Source organism: Schistocerca americana, chromosome 7 (assembly GCF_021461395.2).
Source record: "Schistocerca americana isolate TAMUIC-IGC-003095 chromosome 7, iqSchAmer2.1, whole genome shotgun sequence".
NCBI lineage: Eukaryota > Metazoa > Arthropoda > Insecta > Orthoptera > Acrididae > Schistocerca > Schistocerca americana.
Genome location: NC_060125.1, coordinates 15,669,612 through 15,692,509, shown reverse-complemented (window position 1 = coordinate 15,692,509; position 22,898 = coordinate 15,669,612). Strand labels below are relative to the sequence as shown.

Genomic DNA, 22,898 nt, shown 5'->3' with positions numbered 1-22,898 from the left:
CCATTGACTTTCAGCACACTTCAAACATAATTTCAAACCTTTACTAAACCTTTTCTTGTTCACATGCTGAACATTAACACATTAACTCATATGTAATCACACATTTAATGCCGTTTTTGTATGTGATAGTTTGTTTTATAAAATAATGTTGGTCAAGTGTTGCATTGGTATCGTATTACAGCTTAAAACAACTCAAAAAAAAAAAAAAAAACATTAAATAAACCATAATGGACCTAAATGAACCTTTTGGGTAGTAAGCATTTTTTACTGAAAAACTCCTTCTGAACTGAGGAAACTCCACTAATGTATTTCCATTCTGATCCATTGAGCTTTTGCCCAGTAACTACTTTGTCTCAATGTATATATGATTACTGGGGTGGCACATAGTCAATTAACAACAAGGAAGAAGAGTAGAGTTCAGTTGTTCTGAAATGTAGGCCATTCAGAGTGTTTCCTGGGATCAAAAAAGACACACGGTGGTGCGAGCAGCTGTGACATCGACAATACGAACTGACTCGGGAGTCATCAGAAGGGAGGACACCTGTTAGCTGATAGGAAGTCAGTTTGGTGAGCGTGGACGGTGCGGGTGCTTTCCTCTCGTTCACCGCAGTTACTGACTTCCTCTGTGGCCGTCTGTTTAGCTGCTGTGCAACTTCTGTTGCTGGAAATTGGTCAGGTGCTTCAGAAGAGGCAGAAAGCATCTGTTTGAACGACCATTAATAGTGCTTCTTTTGTTTCAGTGTATCCCACTCCTTAGCTCAGAAGTGTTACTGTACTACAGGAAGTGTGCGGTTGCAGACGGTGAAGAACTCGGTCGAGCAGTGCTCCGGGATACACGTGCTGACGGCACCCGATGAGCTACTGAAGACCGAGAAATTTTCAGAGGCGGTGTCGCGTCTGCAGCACCTCCGTGTGCTGTGTCTGCAAGAGAGATACGTGGGGACGACTTGCGTCCTGCGTCCTTGTGTGCTGAGACCTTTGGGTGACGGGTGCCCCCGACTGGTCGAGATTGACTTCGGACGTATGTCTGTCGATACGGATGATCTGAAGTACTTTCTGAATGCCAAGAAGAACACCCTAAAGTGCTTACGAATAAAGTGGTCGGTGGGTGGAACGAGGTGAGTACTATTATCTCTCCTCGTACGAATGTCTAACTTTTACTCGAGCCAACTTTTGCTCGACGAATACTGTTCTCGTATGTTCGGTATTTTTCACACTGTGTAAAAGACATTTGGCATATTTCACCGTTATGTATACATAGGGACATGAGATACAAAATGTTAAGGAGACATCTAATTATTGTTACAGTGCTTTTAAGCTAGGTCTAGTTCAGTAAACATATCTATGTCTTCAAACATCTTCTGTCACGTTTATTACGTAATTACTTTCACTCGTAGCTAATAGTGCCGCTGTATTTAACAGTTGTGCCCAGTTCAGTTCTGTGTGATTCGGTAGTACCCGGCAGACCTGTCTCAATTGCACATTTTGGGTTTCTCAGTTTTTTTCACATTAGTCTGTAGATGGGGCTTCGTAGTGAAATTAATGGGTAGACTGTGTCATTTCAGAATGGGGACTTATAATTTAACATATGCCACTGTCGATTGATTGCGTATGCACAGCCTGTGGAAGAGGAAGTTTTTGAAATGTTTATCCCTCAGGGCACAATTCTGGGCCCATTACTTTCCCATTTACATCAGCAATATTCTGTCATCTTTTACTTCTCTTCTACTTTTTGCTGCGCAGTAGCAACAGTATGAGAAACTTGGCAACTCGTATGTGAGGGGACTGTGCATGCTACTGTGCAAGCTTGTAGTGGAACATATGTTTTGGTACTATGTAATTTTATTGTGAAACATTTGGCAAAAATGGCTTTCTACTGCAGCTCGCATATGAAAGTGTGACCGTGTGAATGTCATGCTAAACTCCCAAAAATAAATACAGTAAACCACTGTGTTTACATTCTCACATTTTACATTTTCTTGCTTTTTATATTCATTTTTGTCATTACAATCAGGAGTCACATTCTCTGAATTCAGTACTTTCCTGTCGTCACTGATTCCGTGTTACGACATTTCCCGCACCTTTAAGTTTTCTTTGACATTATCACAACATTTGACTTTGTTTTTTGTGCAGATATCTGCAAAAAGTGCATTGTATTCCTACTCAAAGTCAACCTCGGAACAAAGCAGAAAATGGAGACTATACACAAAGTTAATAATCGTGTCAGACAGCGTTAGCATAGTAAGTGAGATTTTCATTGTCAGCATGTTTGGCCACAGCCACCTGTTTATAGGTACGCAGTGTTTGGAAGGATGGGAAAGCACGCTGAGGCACTTCCCGAATGATGATCGTGACCTGACAGTATTGACTGTAGTAGCAGCCTTCCTTCTGCTCATTGTCTTGTATTACCACAGCTTTGATTTAATTTCAGTCATTTATACAAACAAGACATCACTCTATAACGAGCTTTCACGAATTATTGTTACTTCAGTGTAAAATACATGAATCCGTACGAGGCACGCAGTCTTATGTCGGTACGACTTAGTGTCAGACGTAAATATTCCTCCTCGAGATGCTCCATAATGTTGCAATTTCCGTCCTCTTCCTCGCCCAGGATGTTCCTGAACCGTGTGATCTGCTTGTCGACAACAAGCTGTATGATTTTGTGTCTGTTGTTCTCCATTTATTAAAGACTCCCAACATTAATGTTTCAACCAATATTGTGTTACAAGTTTTATTTACCATAGGTTTATAATGATTACCGGTAATAAGTTTGACAGTAGAATTAAAATGCTCTTTTAATGTGGTTTAACAAAAGAATACAACAAATTGCTGTTAGAAAGAAGCAAAAACAATTATTTCAGTTTTTTTAAATAGGCAAAATTTAGATTGTTATAATTTCTGATTTTGAACAATATAAAGAGAATGACAGTAAGATAAATTTATTCATTTTTTACTTGGTTTGTTTCCAATGCTTTCCTGTATTTTGCAATTTCCTGCAACTTACACTTTGTGTGTGTGTGTGTGTGTGTGTCATTCCACTGAAAAGTGTAAGCAGGGGTTTAACTGTATGTCAAGAGCTGGTCCCAGCACTTGGATGTAAAAATTCAGTATACTACAGTTCAGTTACACACTTCAGAGTCCCTTTACCTGTGATACATTAACTGTTGTCCACAATTAACCATTATCAGGAACCACTGTGGCCTGGACTGTCATTGTTTCATTGTTATGCACACACAAAAATAACTCCCTGTGGAATATGCACTCAAAATTTAAAAAAAATACAGTATAGAATTTTCTGTAGATAGTGTTCAGTGAGCACATGTATTTGCAGTGATGGTTGATAACGCTGACACATGGGGCAACAGTATCTGAACAAAGTAAACCTCACACTTAGGCGAGAGAGAGAGAGAGAGAGGGGGGGGGGGGGGGAAGAGAAGAAAACCATAAACACCTTTTGTTCATGCATTCATGTCAGCACAAGTGCATATTTCATATCTTGTAATGATACATTGAACTCACAAAAATGTAATTAAATTATGTAGATAAATACCGATACACGATGATGGTTGTGATATAACTGTATAATAATAGTGGTAGTAGTAGTAGTAGTAGTAGTAGTAGTAGTAGAAGCAGCAGCAGCAGCAGCAGCAGCAGAAGCAATGACGCTTGGTATTGGTTATTATCCTGTAGTGAGGAACAGATTTGAGGCAGAGATACGAGCTTCACACTGAAACACAAAGTTCACTGCAAATGCTGCATTCTCAGATTAAGATTTGTAAAGTTGCATAGTGGTGAACTCACAAACTGATCAGGGCCTAACTGAACTACAAAAATCAGTTGGGTTGGCACTTTACGTGCCTAGGTTATCCTCTCGGTATCGCCTGTCCACGAGTGCCCGGCATTCGATCGCGCACCTACTCGTATTCGGAGCTAGTGCGGCGCATCTCTTCCACTGTGGCTTGTCAGTCTGTGCCTCATACACGACAGTCATTTTAAAGGACTACACTTGCCAAAATACAGGGTTATTCAAAGAGGAGTGGCATATTTCTGGGATTAATCTTTTACATACTATAAAGGATAGAAATGCAACTCCAGACAGAGAAAAGTGGAAACTTTTGAGCAGTTGACATAGAAGTTCAATTAAAGGTGCAGTGCTGCTGTTGCTCATTCGTAGGAAAATGGAGACACCACGGAGGCATTTGTTTTCTGTGCTGCAATTAGCAAAATCGGAGTCCACTGTTAGTGTGAAATGTGTATTTTGATAACAATTTGACAGAGAGCTGCCTGCCAGTAAACAAATGTACGAGTGCCACTGAAAATCACAGAAAATTGGTGCATCTGCAAATGGAAAAGTGTCATCCTTGCACATAGAGTGAAGATGTCAAAGGTATCTGTGCAACTTACAAAAGGCGCCCTAGAAAATCCGTGACACGAGTGAACAATAAACTTAAAACCTTTCAACTCGAGATATGGTGAGTTCGGAAACTGACTGCATCAGAAATCATACACACTGGAATTGTTGCAAGCATTGCATCTGATGACCACACCAAAAGGTAAGAATTTTGCACAGGAATTCTAGAAGAAATGGAGGTGCACATTTTTTCTGAGCTATTATATTTTTTGTATGAACCCACTTTTCATCTTTCTGGTACAGTTAATTGGCATAGAGCTAGATTTAGATTTTGGGAGAGCAAAACTCCTATGGTAGTAGCTCAGCACAAATGAGACATTCTTTCGTCTTTCCCTCTCCTTCCCTCTTTCCTGACGAAGCAACCGTTGGTTGCGAAAGCTTGAATTTAGTGTGTATGTTTGTGTTTGTTTGTGTGTCTATCGACGTGCTAGCGCTTTCGTTTGGTAAGTCTCGTCATCTTTGTTTATAGATATATTTTTCCCACGTGGAATGTTTCCCTCTATTTTATATATATATATATAAACAAAGATGATGAGACTTACCAAATGAAAGTGCTGGCGGGTCGACACACACACAAACATACACACAAAATTCAAGCTTTTGCAACAAACTGTTGCCTCATCAGGAAAGAGGGAAGGAGAGGGAAAGACGAAAGGATGTGGGTTTTAAGGGAGAGGGTAAGGAGTCATTCCAATCCTGGGAGCGGAAAGACTTACCTTAGGGGGAAAAAAGGACAGGTATACACTCGCGCACACAAACACACATATCCATCCGCATATACACAGACACAAGCAGACATTTGTAAAGGCAAAGAGTTTGGGCAGAGATGTCAGTCGAGGCGGAAGTACAGAGGCAAAGACATTGTTGAAAGACAGGTGAGGTATGAGCGGCGGCAAATTGAAATTAGAAATTAGCGGAGATTGAGGCCTGGCGGATAGTGAGAAGAGAGGATATGCTGAAGGGCAAGTTCCCATATCCGGAGTTCTGACAGGTTGGTGTTAGTGGGAAGTATCCAGATAACCCAGGCGGTGTAACACTGTGCCAAGATGTGCTGGCCGTGCACCAAGGCATGTTTAGCCACAGGATGATCCTCATTACCAACAAACACTGTCTGCCTGTGTCCATTCATGCGAATGGACAGTTTGTTGCGGGTCATTCCCACATAGAAGGCTTCACAGTGTAGGCAGGTCAGTTGGTAAATCACGTGGGTGCTTTCACACGTGGTGCTGCCTTTGATCGTGTACACCTTCTGGATTACAGGACTGGAGTAGGTGGTGGTGGGAGGGTGCATGGGACAGGTTTTACACCGGGGGCGGTTACAAGGGTAGGAGCCAGAGGGTAGGGAAGGTGGTTTGGGGATTTCATAGGGATGAACTAAGAGGTTACGAAGGTTAGGTGGACGGCAGAAAGACACTCTTGGTGGAGTGGGGAGGATTTCATGAAGGATGGATCTCATTTCAGGGCAGGATTTGAGGAAGTCGTATCCCTGCTGGAGAGCCACATTCAGAATCTGATCCAGTCCCGGAAAGTATCCTGTCACAAGTGGGGCACTTTTGTGGTTCTTCTGTGGGAGGTTCTGGGTTTGAGGAGATGAGGAAGTGGCTCTGGTTATTTGCTTCTGTACCAGGTTGGGAGGGTAGTTACGGGATGCGAAAGCTGTTTTCAGGTTGTTGGTGTAATGGTTCACGGATTCCGTACTGGAGCAGATTTGTTTGCCATGAAGACCTAGGCTGTAGGGAAGGGACCGCCTGATGTGGAATGGGTGGCAGCTGTCATAATGGAGGTACTGTTGCTTGTTGGTGGGTTTGATGTGGACAGACATGTGAAGCTGGCCATTGGACAGGTGGAGGTCAACGTCAAGGAAAGTGCCATGGGATTTAGAGTAGGACCAGGTGAATCTGATGGAACCAAAGGAGTTGAGGTTAAAGAGGAAATTCTGGATTTCTTCTTCACTGTGAGTCCAGATCATGAAAACTTTGGGTTGGCAGGCCTGGGTAACCAAGAAGGCTTCCTCTAAGCGACCCATGAATAGGTTGGCGTACGAGGGGGCCATCCTGGTACCCATGGCTGTTCCACAAACATGCCTTCGCCCTAGCCAGATTACACTCCCATATTTTATTTTCTCAGGCTTGTCTGACATTTGGCATCACCCCCAAAGGCCTCACACTTAAAGTTCCCATCTCTGGCTGCAACCCTTCTTTCCATCAGTCCCTATACCAGTTCCAAACTGAACAATCCATTGCCCTCACCCACCTAATCCTTCAGCTACACACCCACTCAGCCAATCAACACACCCGTCAACTCCTATCCTTAATAAAAGTCCTCAATCCTTCCTCTCCCACATCCACACCGGCTGTTCAGAGCATCCTCCTACAGGCCAACCGCAAATTGGAACAGCATGCCACCCTCCACCTTAAAAAACTATCCAATCTCCTGGTTTCCCACCTCCGGAAAGGCAACTCACTCACCCTTCACAACCTTTCCAGCAAACCTCAACTTCCTCTCATTGCACACAAACCCAGTCTCTCCCATCTACTCAATCTCCCACTTCCAGCTCCACTCCCTCCAAAACCTCAAAATTTCAATCAACACAATCTGGAACCACAACACCCCAATTCAGTAGTTAACCTTTCCTCCAAACCTCTCTCCCAATCTGAAACCCCTGTCCTATCCAAAGGCCTCACCTTCAGCCCCACTCCCAGATTCAACCAAACAGCCCTCGTCAAAGATTTACTGTCCTACACCTGTACTCTCTGCTGGAAATATCACTTTGCCACGAAGAAAAATGATCCTAATCCTACTCCTAATGATCCAACTCCCCAAGACACTATCCAAATTGAACCCTGCCTGGAACAGTTCCGTCCTCCGTCACAGCGGGACCCACCTCCTCTTCCTCAAAATCACCCTCTCCAAACCTTCCAGGAATTTCTGACTTCCAGCCTTGCCTCTCAATCCTTCTTAAAAAACCTTAATCCTACTCCCAACATCACCACTGCTGAAGCCCAGGCTATCTGTGATCTGAAGGCTGACCGATCCATCGCCATTCTTCCGGCGGACAAGGGTTCCACGACTGAGGTACTTGATCGTCGGGAGTATGTGGCTGAGGGACTACGTCAGCTTTCAGACAACACTACTTACAAAGTTTGCCAAGGTAATCCCATTCCTGATGTCCAGGCGGAGCTTCAACGAATCCTCAGAACCTTAGGCCCCCTACAAAACCTTTCACCTGACTCCATCAACCACCTGACCCCACCAACACCCCGCACCCCTACCTTCTACCTTCTTCCTAAAATTCACAAACCCAATCATCCCGGCCGTCCCATTGTAGCTGGTTACCAAGCCCCTACGTAGATCAACACCTTCAACCCATTACATGCAGTCTCCCATCCTTCATCAAAGACACCAACCACTTTCTCGAATGCCTGGAATCCCTACCCAATCTGTTACCCCCGGAAACCATCCTTGTAACCACTGATGCCACTTCCTTATACACAAATATTCCGCATGTCCAGGGCCTCGCTGCGATGGAGCACTTCCTTTCACGCCGATCACCTGCCACCCTACCTAAAACCTCTTTCCTCATTACCTTAGCCAGCTTCATCCTGACCCACAACTTCTTCACTTTCGAAGGCCAGACATACCAACAATTAAAGGGAACAGCCATGGGTACCAGGATGGCCCCCTCGTACGCCAACCTATTCATGGGTCGCTTAGAGGAAGCCTTCTTGGTTACCCAGGCCTGCCAACCCAAAGTTTGGTACAGATTTATTGATGACATTTTTATGATCTGGACTCACAGTGAAGAAGAACTCCAGAATTTCCTCTTTAACCTCAACTCCTTTGGTTCCATCAGATTCACCTGGTCCTACTCTAAATCCCATGCCACTTTCCTTGACGTTGACCTCCACCTGTCCAATGGCCAGCTTCACACGTCCGTCCACATCAAACCCACCAACAAGCAACAGTACCTCCATTATGACAGCTGCCACCCATTCCACATCAAGCGGTCCCTTCCCTACAGCCTAGGTCTTCATGGCAAACAAATCTGCTCCAGTCCGGAATCCGAAAACCATTACACCAACAACCTGAAAACAGCATTCGCATCCCGCAACTACCCTCCCAACCTGGTACAGAAGCAAATAACCAGAGCCACTTCCTCATCCTCTCAAACCCAGAATCTCCCACAGAAGAACCCCAAAAGTGCCCCACTTGTGACAGGACTGGATCAGACTCTGAATGTGGCTCTCCAGCAGGGATACGACTTCCTCAAATCCTGCCCTGAAATGAGATCCATCCTTCATGAAATCCTCCCCACTCCACCAAGAGTGTCTTTCTGCCGTCCACCTAACCTTCGTAACCTCTTAGTTCATCCCTATGAAATCCCCAAACCACCTTCCCTACCCTCTGGCTCCTACCCTTGTAACCGCCCCCGGTGTAAAACCTGTCCCATGCACCCTCCCACCACCACCTACTCCAGTCCTGTAATCCAGAAGGTGTACACGATCAAAGGCAGCGCCACGTGTGAAAGCACCCACGTGATTTACCAACTGACTTGCCTACACTGTGAAGCCTTCTATGTGGGAATGACCAGCAACAAACTGTCCATTCGCATGAATGGACACAGGCAGACAGTGTTTGTTGGTAATGAGGATCACCCTGTGGCTAAACATGCCTTGGTGCACGGCCAGCACATCTTGGCACAGTGTTACACCGTCCGGGTTATCTGGATACTTCCCACTAACACCAACCTGTCAGAACTCCGGAGATGGAAACTTGCCCTTCAGCATATCCTCTCTTCTCACTATCCGCCAGTCCTCAATCTCCGCTAATTTCTAATTTCAATTTGCCGCTGCTCATACCTGACCTGTCTTTCAACAACATCTTTGCCTCTGTATTTCCGCCTCGACTGACATCTATGCCCAAACTCTTTGCCTTTACAAATGTCTGCTTGTGTCTGTGTATATGCGGATGGATATGTGTGTGTGTGTGTGCGAGTGTATACCTGTCCTTTTTTCCCCCTAAGGTAAGTCTTTCTGCTCCTGGGATTATAATGACTCCTTACCCTCTCCCTTAAAACCCACATCCTTTCGTCTTTTCCTCTCCTTCCCTCTTTCCTGACGAAGCAACCGTTGGTTGCGAAAGCTTGAATTTAGTGTATATGTTTGTGTTTGTTTGTGTGTCTATCGACCTGCCAGCACTTTTGTTTGGTAAGTCACATCATCTTTGTTTTTAGATATATTTTTCCCACGTGGAATGATGAGACTTACCAAACAAAAGCACTGACACACAAAAAAACAAACACACACACAAAATTCAAACTTTCGCAACAAACTGTTGCCTCATCAGGAAAGGGGGATGGAGAGGGAAAGAAAAATATATCTAAAAACAAAGATGTGTGACTTACCGAACGAAAGCGCTGGCAGATCGATAGGCACCTATATATATAAAAACAAAGATGATGTGACTTACCAAACGAAAGCGCTGGCATGTCGATAGACACACAAACATAAACACAAAATTCTAGCTTTCGCAACCAACGGTTGCCTCGTCAGGAAAGAGGGAAGGAGAGGGAAAGACGAAAGGATTTGGGTTTTAAGGGAGAGGGTAAGGAGTCATTCCAATCCCGGGAGCGGAAAGACTATTTTGTACCCAACAGAAGGCCTAGTACCCAGTGCCCTGACACTCACCACGATGTCTGATGTATACCCACGCAATCTGTCCCTCACAGGTATACTTTCGATGCAAATTAATGTGGTGGTAATAGTAATGATGTCGTATTTCAGTGGCAAGTGATGTAAAGGTGACAGTCGAACACAGAAATGTTACAAATGCAGAATAAGAACCCTTAATTTGGAATTGGAATATAGTGTATGCCGTTTGTGTGGTCTCCTCAAATGTGACAGAAGACGAATAATTTTCACGAGCCCCATTTCTGTTGTTAGAAAGGCACGTCATACCGTTGCTGCCGGTATATGCCGACAGCTTGGAACGTCTGGAACTTTATGAGTACGACATAGTCCGCAACTCGGCCAGAGAGGCGTTCACTACCGTCGGAAGCTTGAAGCACTTGCGGGAACTCAGGATGTCCGTCCCCGATCGAATACCGCCCGGAACAGCTGCTCTGGCTTTTACGTAAGTGACCCATCAAGTAGGTAACTGCTGTATTTACCTGATTATAAGATGAGGTTTTTTTTCCAAATTTGCCATTCAGAAAATATGAGATCGAGTAATATTGGCAGATTAAACTATTGCTGCTGAGATTAACATTTTAACATTGTTTAATAGAGTATATAGAGGGTATCCTACATTTACAGATGAAGCTTTGCTAGCTGAGGTCACGTGCAGGTTTATTTTGAAGAATTCAGAAGGGCAGGGCCGGGCAAACGATATTTGCATCGAAAGAGTCTCGAGGTTTCCCGATAGAAACATTAATACTAATTTTTAAGTAAACATAACATTCAAAAGCGAAAATGTTGTCCTTCAAAAAACATTACTCGATTCTGACCCCAGATCAATATTTTATTTGATTATGAGAGACTGGAAGGATTTATCAAGTGCATTGCAAGTGAGAAATTCAGTTGCTGTTCGTGTATTAGAACAATGGGTGAAACATTACCAACTTTTAATCAGCTTTAGAACTTGGTGACATTCAGATGAGAAGAGAGGAAAATTAATCCAGAATTAGATTTCTAATTAACAAAATAAATCGTATTAGGTTGACTGTAAATTATAGTGGCGAGACTCATCAGGAGATAGTACTGACAGACGTCAGTAGATCGTGGGGTAAGCAATAGTTAAAGAATTGGACCGAATCATGATTGTGAACTTTATTTATGTATCGGTTGTGGTTGTCATTGTTGTTACATCTGACTTGCACTCTGAAGATATTGTAGTACACGTTCCACAGTCTCGAGCAGCACTATACGAGGCTCGGTGGGGGAACAGCTTGGCAGGGAACTAGGATGAGTGTGGGGAGGGGAATAGAACAGAAGAGAATCTTTTGTGGTGTCACCACCAGACACCACACTTGCTAGGTGGTAGCCTTTAAATCGGCTGCGGTCCGTTAGTATACGTCGGACCTGCTTCAGCTACGTCATTTGCTATGACCTAGCAAGGTGCCATATTCAGTTACTATAATCTGAACAGATAATATTGTGAATCATGTACCGTCAAGAGCAATGTTCATCATTAATGGATTAAAGTTAAGTATCAAACTAATTATGTCCGCTTTTTGAATTCTAATTCCTTGTCATGTTCCAGATCTCACGTCAATATAGTTCTTCCCTCCTTATGCCAGCCTGCGTGAGCTAAAATGCGTGCCTTTTGGCCTCCTCTCGTAACACGGTGTTGACTCTTCAGCCAACACAACATCTTTATTGTCACATGACATGTTATATACAGTCGTTTGATTGAAATATTGGTCACTCATCAATGAATAATTCTGTGCCTACCTAAGGATACCTAAAACAAGATACATTAAAATAATGCATATGGAAGTATTTTTCATGTTTGTTTCTGTAGTTTATAAATATGGACATACCTCAAGGACCACATATTTCCATAAATGTAATATATGTGTTTACATCTACATATTTAGATACATAGTTCTCATGATAGTTTACAAGTATCGACACATTTAAAAAGAACATATACCTCCAGTAAAAGGGAACATAAGCATACACATAGAACGTAATGTAGAAAAAACAGGAAAACAAAACAGATATGTTATCTCCTACTTGTCTCTGTTTATAAAATCATCCACACTGTAGTAGCAGTTGGCTTTTTAAATATTTTCAATGTTTGCACAGGTAGATTCTAGCTTACAGTCCTTCATCTTTGAATGGATTTTATTTGCTAAGCTTCAAAGCCATGTAATATGCAGTATTTTCAGATAATGGTTGTCTATGGCAATGTAACATGTAATCTTGTTTGTGTTTTGTTGGATAAGTATGTGTAAATGAATTTCCCTCAAAAAGATGTGGGTTTCTTAACTCAGAGAAGTGTTTCATATATAAACATGGAAGGAATGGTCAGAAAGTCAAGGCTTGCAAATAAAGGTTTGTTCCAGTCATAGCTCTGATAATTTTTTTTTTCTGTAGCTTGAACACTCTTGGGTGGCTTCCTTTTCAACTCCCCAAAAAATTATGCCATACCTTACAACTGATATAAAATATGTATGATACACAATTTTCCTAACAGCTAAGTCAGTTACTTTATTCGGAACCCTCATTGCATAAACAAAACTATTTAACTGCTTCAGTAAGCAATCCACATGATCAGTCTGTTTTGTTTTCTGTGCTAATTCTTCAGTGTTTTTACAGCAGACTACTGCTGTTGAGTCATCTGCATACAGAATCGTATCTGAAGTTACCTTACCTGGTGTGTCATTTATATAGTAATGGGCCTTGTATGGACCCCTGGGGTACACCTGCATGTATTTCCTTCCAACTAGAGCAAGCTTTCTTGCCCTTATGTTGTATAACTACCCTCTGTTTCCTATTTTTGAGATATGACTTGAACTAATTTAAAGATTTTTCATGGACACCATAAGAAGCTAATTTGAGGGGCAGCTGCGTATGGTTCACCATAGCAAATGCCTTACTGAGGTCACATAAGATACCTGATATGCCAACAGTGGTAATCTGTACCACATACTCTGTCTCTTTTTGTACATCTTCCATGTTTAAACTGCAGTTTGCCTGAATGCACATGTATTCAGAACTGAATTGACTTTAAAACTGGACAAACACACAATAGTAGTATTAACTTCTGCAGCAGACAGTTAGTCTACATAGGGGCCAGTGGCGTAGTTGTGTGTTTCCCGCTGTAGTGTTATCGATGTTCACTGTGATGTATGACGGGTGTGAAAGGATATGTGTCAGCTGTCAGTTCTATGTAGCTAATGAGAGAGCAGTGAGCAGATTATGTGTTTGGAAGTGAGAGACACCGCAAAATTGTCACACCTGTACAAAAGCAAAATCCTACACGTATTTGGATGAAAACAGCCATATTCTGAGGTCATCACATCAGAACAACTCACAGTTAATTCAATTAAAATGGCATAAATTTAGAACAGGTATAATGTTAACTCTTTAGGCAAATACTTTGTCAATAAAACAGTTTGTAATTTTGATTGGTCAAGAATATGTTAAAAATTAATTTTTCTTAAGAAGCCAGTCAAATAAAAGGGGGCTCGTCTTAAAATTGGGGTCATCTTACCCTTGCATATGTACAGTATGGTGTGCTGTTTGTTACTGAAAACATGTACTGAGCCAGCAGGGGTTAGGTCTCTCAGCTGTCAGGGTTACTCACAAATTTGGTGGCTTCAAATCAACCAGCCAAAGATCTGGCAGTTCTAATGTAAATATTATGAAGTAAAGGAAGCCTCTCACTGCACTAGATAGCAGAAGTGTAGAGTTTTTCAGAAGAAACCCTTTGGCAAGTTAGAGGGGACACACACACACACACACACACACACACACACACACACACACACACACACACACACAGAGAGAGAGACACAGAGACACACACACAGAGAGAGAGAGAGAGAGAGAGAGAGAGAGAGAGAGAGAGAGAGAGAGAGAGTGTGTGTGTGTGTGTGTGTGTGTGTGTGTGTGTGTGTGTGTGTGTGACAATTTTTGTTTTTCATATTCACGTTTCCAAAAAACGCTTAAAGAAAGATTTTCACAATTCCTGTTGCAGGTTCCTAAGGGTTGTGCAGGTGACTTGGCAGAACAAATCTGATGAGGAACCCATGTCTGCAAATTTACCATTTGGATGTAAAATAAGTTTGAAGGTTGGATCACTTTCATATCTTCCACTTCACTGTGTGCAGACACGCACACAGTGGAGGTAATGAGCTCCGACTCGCGTGCTGTAGGAGCACACGATACAGTCAGTGTTTAGAATATTCGTCTTAGTGTTCCATTCTACGTGGTGAAGGACATTCTCTTCAAAGTAGAGAGTTTGGCCGGTCTGTGAAACACCACAGATCGCTGCAGTTGTGAACGTACTGACCAGTGAACGTACTTGCAGCCATTGTTGGAGTCAGAGGAAAATAGTACGTGATGTCATAATTACAACAGCGAGTGAGAACGGCACATTCCTCTCAATAGGTGCGCGCACTGGGAAGTGGTGGATTCAAAAGTGTTCTAATCTTCAAACTTATTTTACATCTCAAGAGGTGCGGGTTCATTATTAAAAACTTGTATACTAAGTCCCCTCTCCAAGTCCTAGAAGACAGCAATAGGAATTGTAAAACACTTTGTTGCCAATAAAAAACAGAAAGCGTACAGAAAGCAGAATCTGGACTGAGGATCAAAGTAAACAAATAATATGAACACAGGTCTCGTACCAGTCAGCCACAGTCAGTGAGGCCTTTATCTCGAGGCACATCTGTGGTAACGGGTGAAACTTTGGCGTGACACATACCACAGCTGTACATATTTTAAGAAACTTTTATTTTCACAGACTCAGTTGTATGACATAAATGACTGAGTTGTTTGGTCATATGAAAGACAGAGAACAACAACCAGACTGATCGATTCAGACCACAGAAGAGGACACAGAATTGACAAACATTTTCTGAATAACTGTAGGTCATAACTGCACCGTTGTGGAGCTACAGCTGATCGGTGACGAGAGCACGGAAAAGTGTGTGCTCTGAGCACAGTTACTACTTAAATTAGCTGCAGATGATAGTATCAGCTGGTCTGTCAAACTTGGTAAAACTTTAAATACATATCCACGGCTAGTTACCTGACACACGAATTTTCTGTTATGTTTACTGTTTAATGGTAGACTGTTAAATCCAATTATGCTAATAGTACTGTAATGTCAATAATAAGATACTAATTGGTACTGGAGAAACAGGACTGCATGTAGATAGTTGACATGAGGTACTGTAAGATCCAGTGTTGTTAATACTGAAATGTATAGGCTACATGTTTGTTTTTTTGTCATGTAGAGATAACCTGAATTAACTTATATTCTAACAACTTCAGTAGCACCGATTCTGACAAAATTACACAACTAGACACATCCTCGCAGCTGACCGGCTGCTGTTCTACAGCGGGAGCTTCCCGACGGTGCATTTCTGACCCGTGGTTCTCTATTGCTCAAATCGAGGTTGCCAATGTTGCTCTACTCTCGTGTTATGGCCAGTTTTATTTTCCCATACTATATAATGATCACCTCGATATCCGCGAGTCCCCACTGTCCGTGATCAGTCGAACATATATGAAACAAATTTAAATTAGAATTTTGATACCTGGAAAATTAATATAGTTACAATTTCCCTATTTTTTAGTGTTCTAAAATTGTACTTGGTGCAAATCAGATAGCGCCTCGGTTCATTTGATGTGGATGTTTCCAAAAAATGTAGTGTTGTGACCCTATCCTTTCGTGAGAGTTACTTTGCTGTGGCAACTGATCAGCGTCCTGAAGTTATCAAAATTGGTGAGCAGGGTGTGTTCTGTCATTGTAAGCAGAATGTGTCAGGTTGCTGTTTCTGATTTTTTCCCCCCATTATAAAGACAAAATAATGTGACACAACATAAACTATGTACTCGATTGTATTTTTAAGGAATAGAGGACTGCCACAACTGAAAGTGCTGGATCTACCACACGGATACGGTGTGGAAGATAACACAGTAATTGCCATCAGCCACGGATGTCCCGGTTTGCGGCAGCTCTCCGTCACTCACGCTACGAAGCTGTCGCCTGCTGCCTTCTCGGAGATCGACCGTCTAGAACATCTTGAAATGTAAGTGATGTTGCTGGCTTTGCAGTGTAGTGCAGACAGAGTATTTTGCTGAATAATGAAAACGTAACTGGTGAAGTAGTACAGAATCGTGTGAGTTACTCATAAATGTTGTGACTGAAATTGTGTTGAAAAAGAATTGTAAGTCAAGACAATAAATAAAATATGCAGCTGGCCATTAAAACTGCAATATGACTGAGGTAGAGTGCAACAATTGTCAAACACGCATGAAGTTTACTACTGTTTTTACCCAAGTATAAGACGATCCGAAAGGCTTCTTTAGAAACATTTATTTTAACATACCCTGACGAATCAGAGTAACAAACTGTTTTATTGACATTATGTATCTGCCTAAAATTCCAGTTTTGACTGTCTACATTTTGATAATACAAGGAGAATTAACCCCTTAATATATATTTTTTTTTTTTCAAATTATGTTCCAAAAATGATATTTTTTATTAATGAAAAACATTATATACTGAAAGACATTACATACTGAAATATAAAGATGGGTTTTAGAGCTCAAAATTATAAGTTGCAAAATTTTGAAAATCACCAATAGTAAAATCCTGAGCATACTGGTGCACTAGACTTCGATTGAAATATCTGAAACTTGGAGTCATTTTTAGGTTTCTGTGCAGCTGTCAATTCTAAGTGTGGATTTTACAACGGTTTCCTGTGAACAGAAATCTCGTAGAAGCTGGCCAGAGCACAGTGGACGTATTTATCTCGTACCACCGGCAAGTACTTGTCGCTCGACTGGCAAACTGTCGTCACTTTCGGTCTCGAATGAAATAACGCCACATTCTTCTTCACTTTCTAAGGTGCAGTAAATGAAGCAGGGAAAAATGAATACAAACGTCTCAAAAATGAGATCGACAGGAAGTGCAAAATGGCTAAGCAGGGATGGCTACAGGACAAATGTAAGGATGTAGAGGCTTATCTTGCTAGGGGTAAGATAGATACTGCCTACAGGAAAATTAAAGAGACCTTTGGAGAAAAGAGAACCACTTGTATGAATATCAAGAGCTCAGACAGAAACCCAGTTCTAAGGAAAGAAGGGAAAGCAGAAAGGTGGAAGGAGTATATAGAGGGTCTATACAAGGGTGATGTACTTGAGGACAATATTATAGAAATAGAAGAGAATGTAGATGAAGATGAAATGGGAGATATGATACTGCATGAAGAGTTTGACAGAGCACTGAAAGACCCGAGTCGAAACAGGGCCCCAGGAGTAGACAACATTCCATTAGAACTACCGACAGCCTTGGGAGAGCCAGTCCTGACAAAACTCTACCATCTGGTGAGCAAGATGTATGAGACAGGCGAAATACCCTCAGACTTGAAGAAGAATATAATAATTCCAATCCCAAAGAAAGCAGGTGTTGACAGATGTGAAAATTACTGAACTATCACGTTAATAAGTCATGGCTGCAAAATACTAATGTGAATTCTTTACAGACGAATGGAAAAACTGGTAGAAGCGGACCTTGGGGAAGATCAGTTTGGATTCGGTAGAAATGTTGGAACACATGACGCAATACTGACCCTACGACTTATCTTAGAAGAAATATTAAGGTAAGGCAAACCTACATTTCTAGCATTTGTAGACTTAGAGAAAGCTTTTGACAATGTTGACTGGAATACTGTCTTTCAAATTCAGCAGGTGGCAGGGGTAAAATACAGGGAGCGAAAGGCTATTTACAATTTGTACAGAAAGCAGATGGCTGTTATAAGAGTCGAGAGGTATGAAAGGGAAGCAGTGGTTGGGAAGGGAGTGAGACAGGGTTGTAGCCTCCTCCGATGTTATTCAATCTGTATATTGAGCAAGCAGTAAAGGAAACAAAAGAAAAGTTCGGAGTAGGTATTAAAATCCATGGAGAAGAAATAAAAACTTTGAGGTTCACCGATGGCATTGTAATTCTGTCAGAGACAGCAAAGGACTTGGAGGAGCAGTTGAACGGAATGGACAATGTCTTGAAAGGAGGATCTAAGATGAACATCAACAAAAGCAAAATGAGGCTAATGGAATGTAGTTGAATTAAGTCGGGTGATGCTGAAGGAATTAGATTAGGAAATGAGACACTTAAAGTAGTAAAGGAGTTTTGCTGTTTGGGGAGCAAAATAACTGAAGATGGTCGAAGTAGAGAGAATGTAAAATGTAGACTGGCAATGGCAAGGAAAGTGTTTCAGAAGAAGAGAAATTTGTTAACGTCGAGTATTGATTTAAGTGTTAGCCATGTATGGAAGTGAAACATGGACGATAAATAGTTTAGACAAGAAGAGAATAGAAGCTTTTGAAATGTGGTGCTACAGAAGAATGCTGAAGATTAGATGGGTAGATCACATAACCAATGAGGTGGTACTGAATAGGATTGGGGAGAAGAGGAGTTTGTGGCACAACTTGACTAGAAGAAGGGACCGGTTGGTAGGACATGTTCTGAGGCATCAAGGGATCACCAATTTAGTGTTGGAGGGCAGCGTGGAGGGTAAAAATCGTAGAGGGAGACCAAGAGATGAATACACCAAGCAGATTCAGAAGGATGTAGGCTGCAGTAGGTACTGGGAGATGAAGAAGCTTGCACAGGATAGAGTAGCATGGAGAGCTGCATCAAACCAGTCTCAGGGCTGAAGACCACAACAACAACAACATGCTTAAATTCAATGTCAGACTTAGGATCACTGTAGTAAACCTAAACAACAATACAGGAGAAAGGCTGGAATGCACGTGTTTAATTGTCGAGCATCTAAAGCTGCACACAGTAAAGATGGTACCGAGTGGCAACCACCACGACAGCCAGGTGCAAACGCAGTACCAGATGCTCTATAGTGGCTGAACACTTAACTATCAGTGCTGAAACAGGTATAAATGGAGTTCTACTTTTTCACAGGTCTATTTATAAGCTGGCCAAGTACACTATGGATTTTTAGTATCTGTCAGAATAATAAAACCGAGGTAACTCAGGGTTTTATGATAAGGAGTTAAAATAAAGGAAAAGATATGGTTTTCATTAATATTTGGACTGTTTTCTTTTCTACCTATTTTGCTTCTAACCCAGTTTTTTTGTGGTACCACTGTTTTTAATCATTATCCTGACAGTACAGCTGTGAAATTTATATCTTTGCTGTCACAATTATTTGCCTGTTTATTCAGAATACATTGCAATTTCAAAGGTTTTGGTGGGACCTGAGAAGGCATCTGTCATCCCTCCCTCCACCCTTTCCCTGCCCTTCCAAATTCTTCAGAATTGACCTGCATGTGACCTCAGAGTCAAAGCTTCATCTCTAAATGTATTATGACCTCTATATGCTCTACAAAACAATGTGAAAATGTTGACTGTGAATACGAGATGAAATGATCCTTCAGTTTAGGAATGATGAGTTTGGGAAAAGCCTCATCTTATAATCGGGTAAATGCGGTAAACATTTGTATATGCAAAGAATCGGCATTTCAGTGCAATCGTGCAAAATTCTTAGCGAAACCTCTACCTACATTCTTTATGTAAGGAAATATTACAATGGTGGTTTCTCTGCACTGGAGCATAAAAGCCTTTACAGTTCCCAGGACTGATAATTTTATAGCTCAATGGAAAAGTATATTGTCTCTTAACATGGAAAAAATGTACTTTCACCCAAGGGATAGTGTATTTTCTCTAGGCAAAAAGTGTGTTTTTGTTAAAGAAATAAAGAAAATTTTTTCTTCTCAATGCATAACCCTGAAGTTTCTCATTGTGAGATAGTGGCTAATGTAGCATTTTGCTCTTTTCCATTGTGTTAACAATGGCTTGCTGATTATAAAGCCTGATGTTCAGGCTATCTCAAGGAGTAGGGTATCGTCATCAATGTTGCAAATCTTTGCTTCAGATCTTGTGTAAGGTGTTGTTTTTGTGACTTTTCCTTTATGACAGTCATGCCACTTTGTAGGTGTATTTGTCATCACCCTCACCTTAGACTTAAGTTTAATTTTGGAACAATTTTACTTGAAGATGTACAATAATTTTGATTTACATGAAAAATGCTCTGTCTCAAAGGTGACAGCTAGGAGTAAAATTCATCATATTTATTTCTGCCAACTTGTTCCCGTGTAAACGATAGTGCACTTGTGGTTTGTTCCAGACTAGATGTGACAGGTTGTAGCAGACTCGGCGGAGGCCTATTCCCCTGCCTCGTCGGGCTACCGCGACTTCACACGTTGCGAATGGGTACCATGTATTTCGGTACCACGTATTTTACAGAGTTGCAGCCAGGTGTGAGCAGCATCCTCAAATTGTCAGGTTTGCGCTGTCTGACATTCGATTATTCGGATGTTACTGGAGTGCCTTTTGATAAGTTTCCGGAGAATCTCATCAGTCTCAGGTAAGGAAAGATCTGTGTCTACATAATTACTTTGCAGGTTCAAGCTTTGGAAACTGCAGGTTGGAATAAGAATAATATAAGGAAAAGGATAGATTCTTACTCACAACAAAGGTGACCTGTCGAGAAGCAGAAATGCACGACAGAAAGACTGTTACACAGTATAGCTTTCCACGAGAGAGGGAGAGAGAGAAAGAGAGAGAGAGAGAAGCACACCTCATGCACACATGTCCACTCCCACCAGCAGGTCTGACTGGAACGCAACTGTCACATTAATAGCAATCTGAACCATGGACCTTGCCGTTGGTGGGGAGGCTTGCGTGCCTCAGCGATACAGATAGCCGTACCGTAGGTGCAACCACAACGGAGGGGTATCTGTTGAGAGGCCAGACAAACGTGTGGTTCCTGAAGAGGGGCAGCAGCCTTTTCAGTAGTTGCAAGGGCAACAGTCTGGATGATTGACTGATCTGGCCTTGTAACAATAACCAAAACGGCCTTGCTGTGCTGGTGCTGCGAACGGCTGAAAGCAAGGGGAAACTACAGCCGTAACTTTTCCCGAGGGCATGCAGCTTTGCTGTATGGTTAAATGATGATGGCGTCCTCTTGGGTAAAATATTCCGGAGGTAAAATAGTCCCCCATTCGGATCTCCGGGCAGGGACTACTCAGGAGGACGTCGTTATCAGGAGAAATAAAACTGGCGTTCTACGGATCGGAGCGTGGAATGTCAGATCCCTTAATCGGGCAGGTAGGTTAGAAAATTTAAAAAGGGAAATGGATAGGTTAATGTTAGATGTAGTGGGGATTAGTGAAGTTCGGTGACAAGAGGGACAAGAGTTTAGATCAAGTGAATACAGGGTTATAAATACAAAATCAAATAGGGGTAACGCAGGAGTAGGTTTAATAATGAATAAAAAAATAGGAGTGCAGGTAAGCTACTACAAACAGCATAGTGAACGCATTATTGTGGCCAAGATAGATACGAAGCCCACGCCTACTACAGTAGTACAAGTTTATATGCCAACTAGCTCTGCAGATGACGAAGAAATTGAAGAAATGTATGATGAAATAAAAGAAATTATTCAGATTGTGAAGGGAGACGAAAATTTAATAGTCATGGGTGACTGGAATTCGAGAGTAGGAAAAGGGAGAGAAGGAAACATAGTAGGTGAATATGGATTGGGGGTAAGGAATGAAAGAGAAAGCCGTCTGGTAGAATTTTGCACAGAGCATAACTTAATCAAAATTAACACTTGGTTCAAGAATCATGAAAGAAGGTTGTATACATGGAAGAATCCTGGAGATACTAAAAGGTATCGGATAGATTATATAATGGTAAGACAGATTTAGGAACCAGGTTTTAAATTACAAGACATTTCCAGGGGCAGATGTGGACTCTCACCACAATCTGTTGGTTATGAACTATAGATTAAAACTGAAGAAAGTGCAGAAAGGTGGTAATTTAAGGAAATGGGACCTGGATAAACTGACTAAACCAGAGGTTGTACAGAGTTTCAGGGAGAGCATAAGGGAACAATTGACAGGAATTGGGGAAAGAAATACAGTAGAAGAAGAATGGGTAGCTCTGAGGGATGAAGTAGTGAAGGCAGCAGAGTACCAAGTAGGTAAAAAGACAACGGCTAGTAGAAATCCTTGGGTAACAGAAGAAATATTGAATTTAATTGATGAAAGGAGAAAATATAAAACTGCAGTAAATGAAGCAGGCAAAAAGGAATACAAACGTCTCAAAAATGAGATCGACAGGAAGTGCAAAATGGCTAAGCAGGGATGGCTACAGGACAAATGTAAGGATGTAGAGGCTTATCTTGCTAGGGGTAAGATAGATACTGCCTACAGGAAAATTAAAGAGACCTTTGGAGAAAAGAGAACCACTTGTATGAATATCAAGAGCTCAGACAGAAACCCAGTTCTAAGGAAAGAAGGGAAAGCAGAAAGGTGGAAGGAGTATATAGAGGGTCTATACAAGGGTGATGTACTTGAGGACAATATTATAGAAATAGAAGAGAATGTAGATGAAGATGAAATGGGAGATATGATACTGCATGAAGAGTTTGACAGAGCACTGAAAGACCCGAGTCGAAACAGGGCCCCAGGAGTAGACAGCATTCCATTAGAACTACTGATGGCCTTGGCAGAGCCAGTCCTGACAAAACTCTACCATCTGGTGAGCAAAGCGTATGAGACAGGCGTAAGAAATACCCTTAGGTTTCAAGAAGAATATAATAATTACAAACCCAAAGAAAGCAGGTGTTGGCAGATGTGAAAATTACCGATCTATCCTGTGAATTTTAACTTATTTTATGTTTAATCAAGAATATTTTGAACAGACTGACGGTGTCGCCATGGGT

The 22,898-nt window shown here is 41.8% G+C and overlaps 1 protein-coding gene across 11 annotated transcripts in view; it reads left to right on the top strand.

Annotated features, from left to right (window-relative positions):
* LOC124622601 overlaps positions 1-22,898 on the top strand; it is a 113,268-nt gene that overhangs the window by 57,614 nt on the left and 32,756 nt on the right. For 7 of the 11 annotated variants that reach the window (XR_006980657.1, XM_047148360.1, XM_047148355.1 and 4 more), the window contains 4 exons: positions 799-1,118; positions 10,361-10,546; positions 16,002-16,181; positions 20,295-20,534. Coding sequence is in view for 9 of the 11 variants with exons in the window: in XM_047148360.1 (XP_047004316.1) it covers positions 799-1,118; positions 10,361-10,546; positions 16,002-16,181; positions 20,295-20,534 (926 nt within the window). In the remaining 2 variants the exon portion in view is untranslated. Of the gene's footprint in view, positions 1-740; positions 1,119-10,360; positions 10,547-16,001; positions 16,182-20,294; positions 20,535-22,898 lie in introns of all 11 variants that reach the window. The other 4 variants (XR_006980658.1, XM_047148361.1, XM_047148357.1 and 1 more) reach the window with 3 other exon arrangements.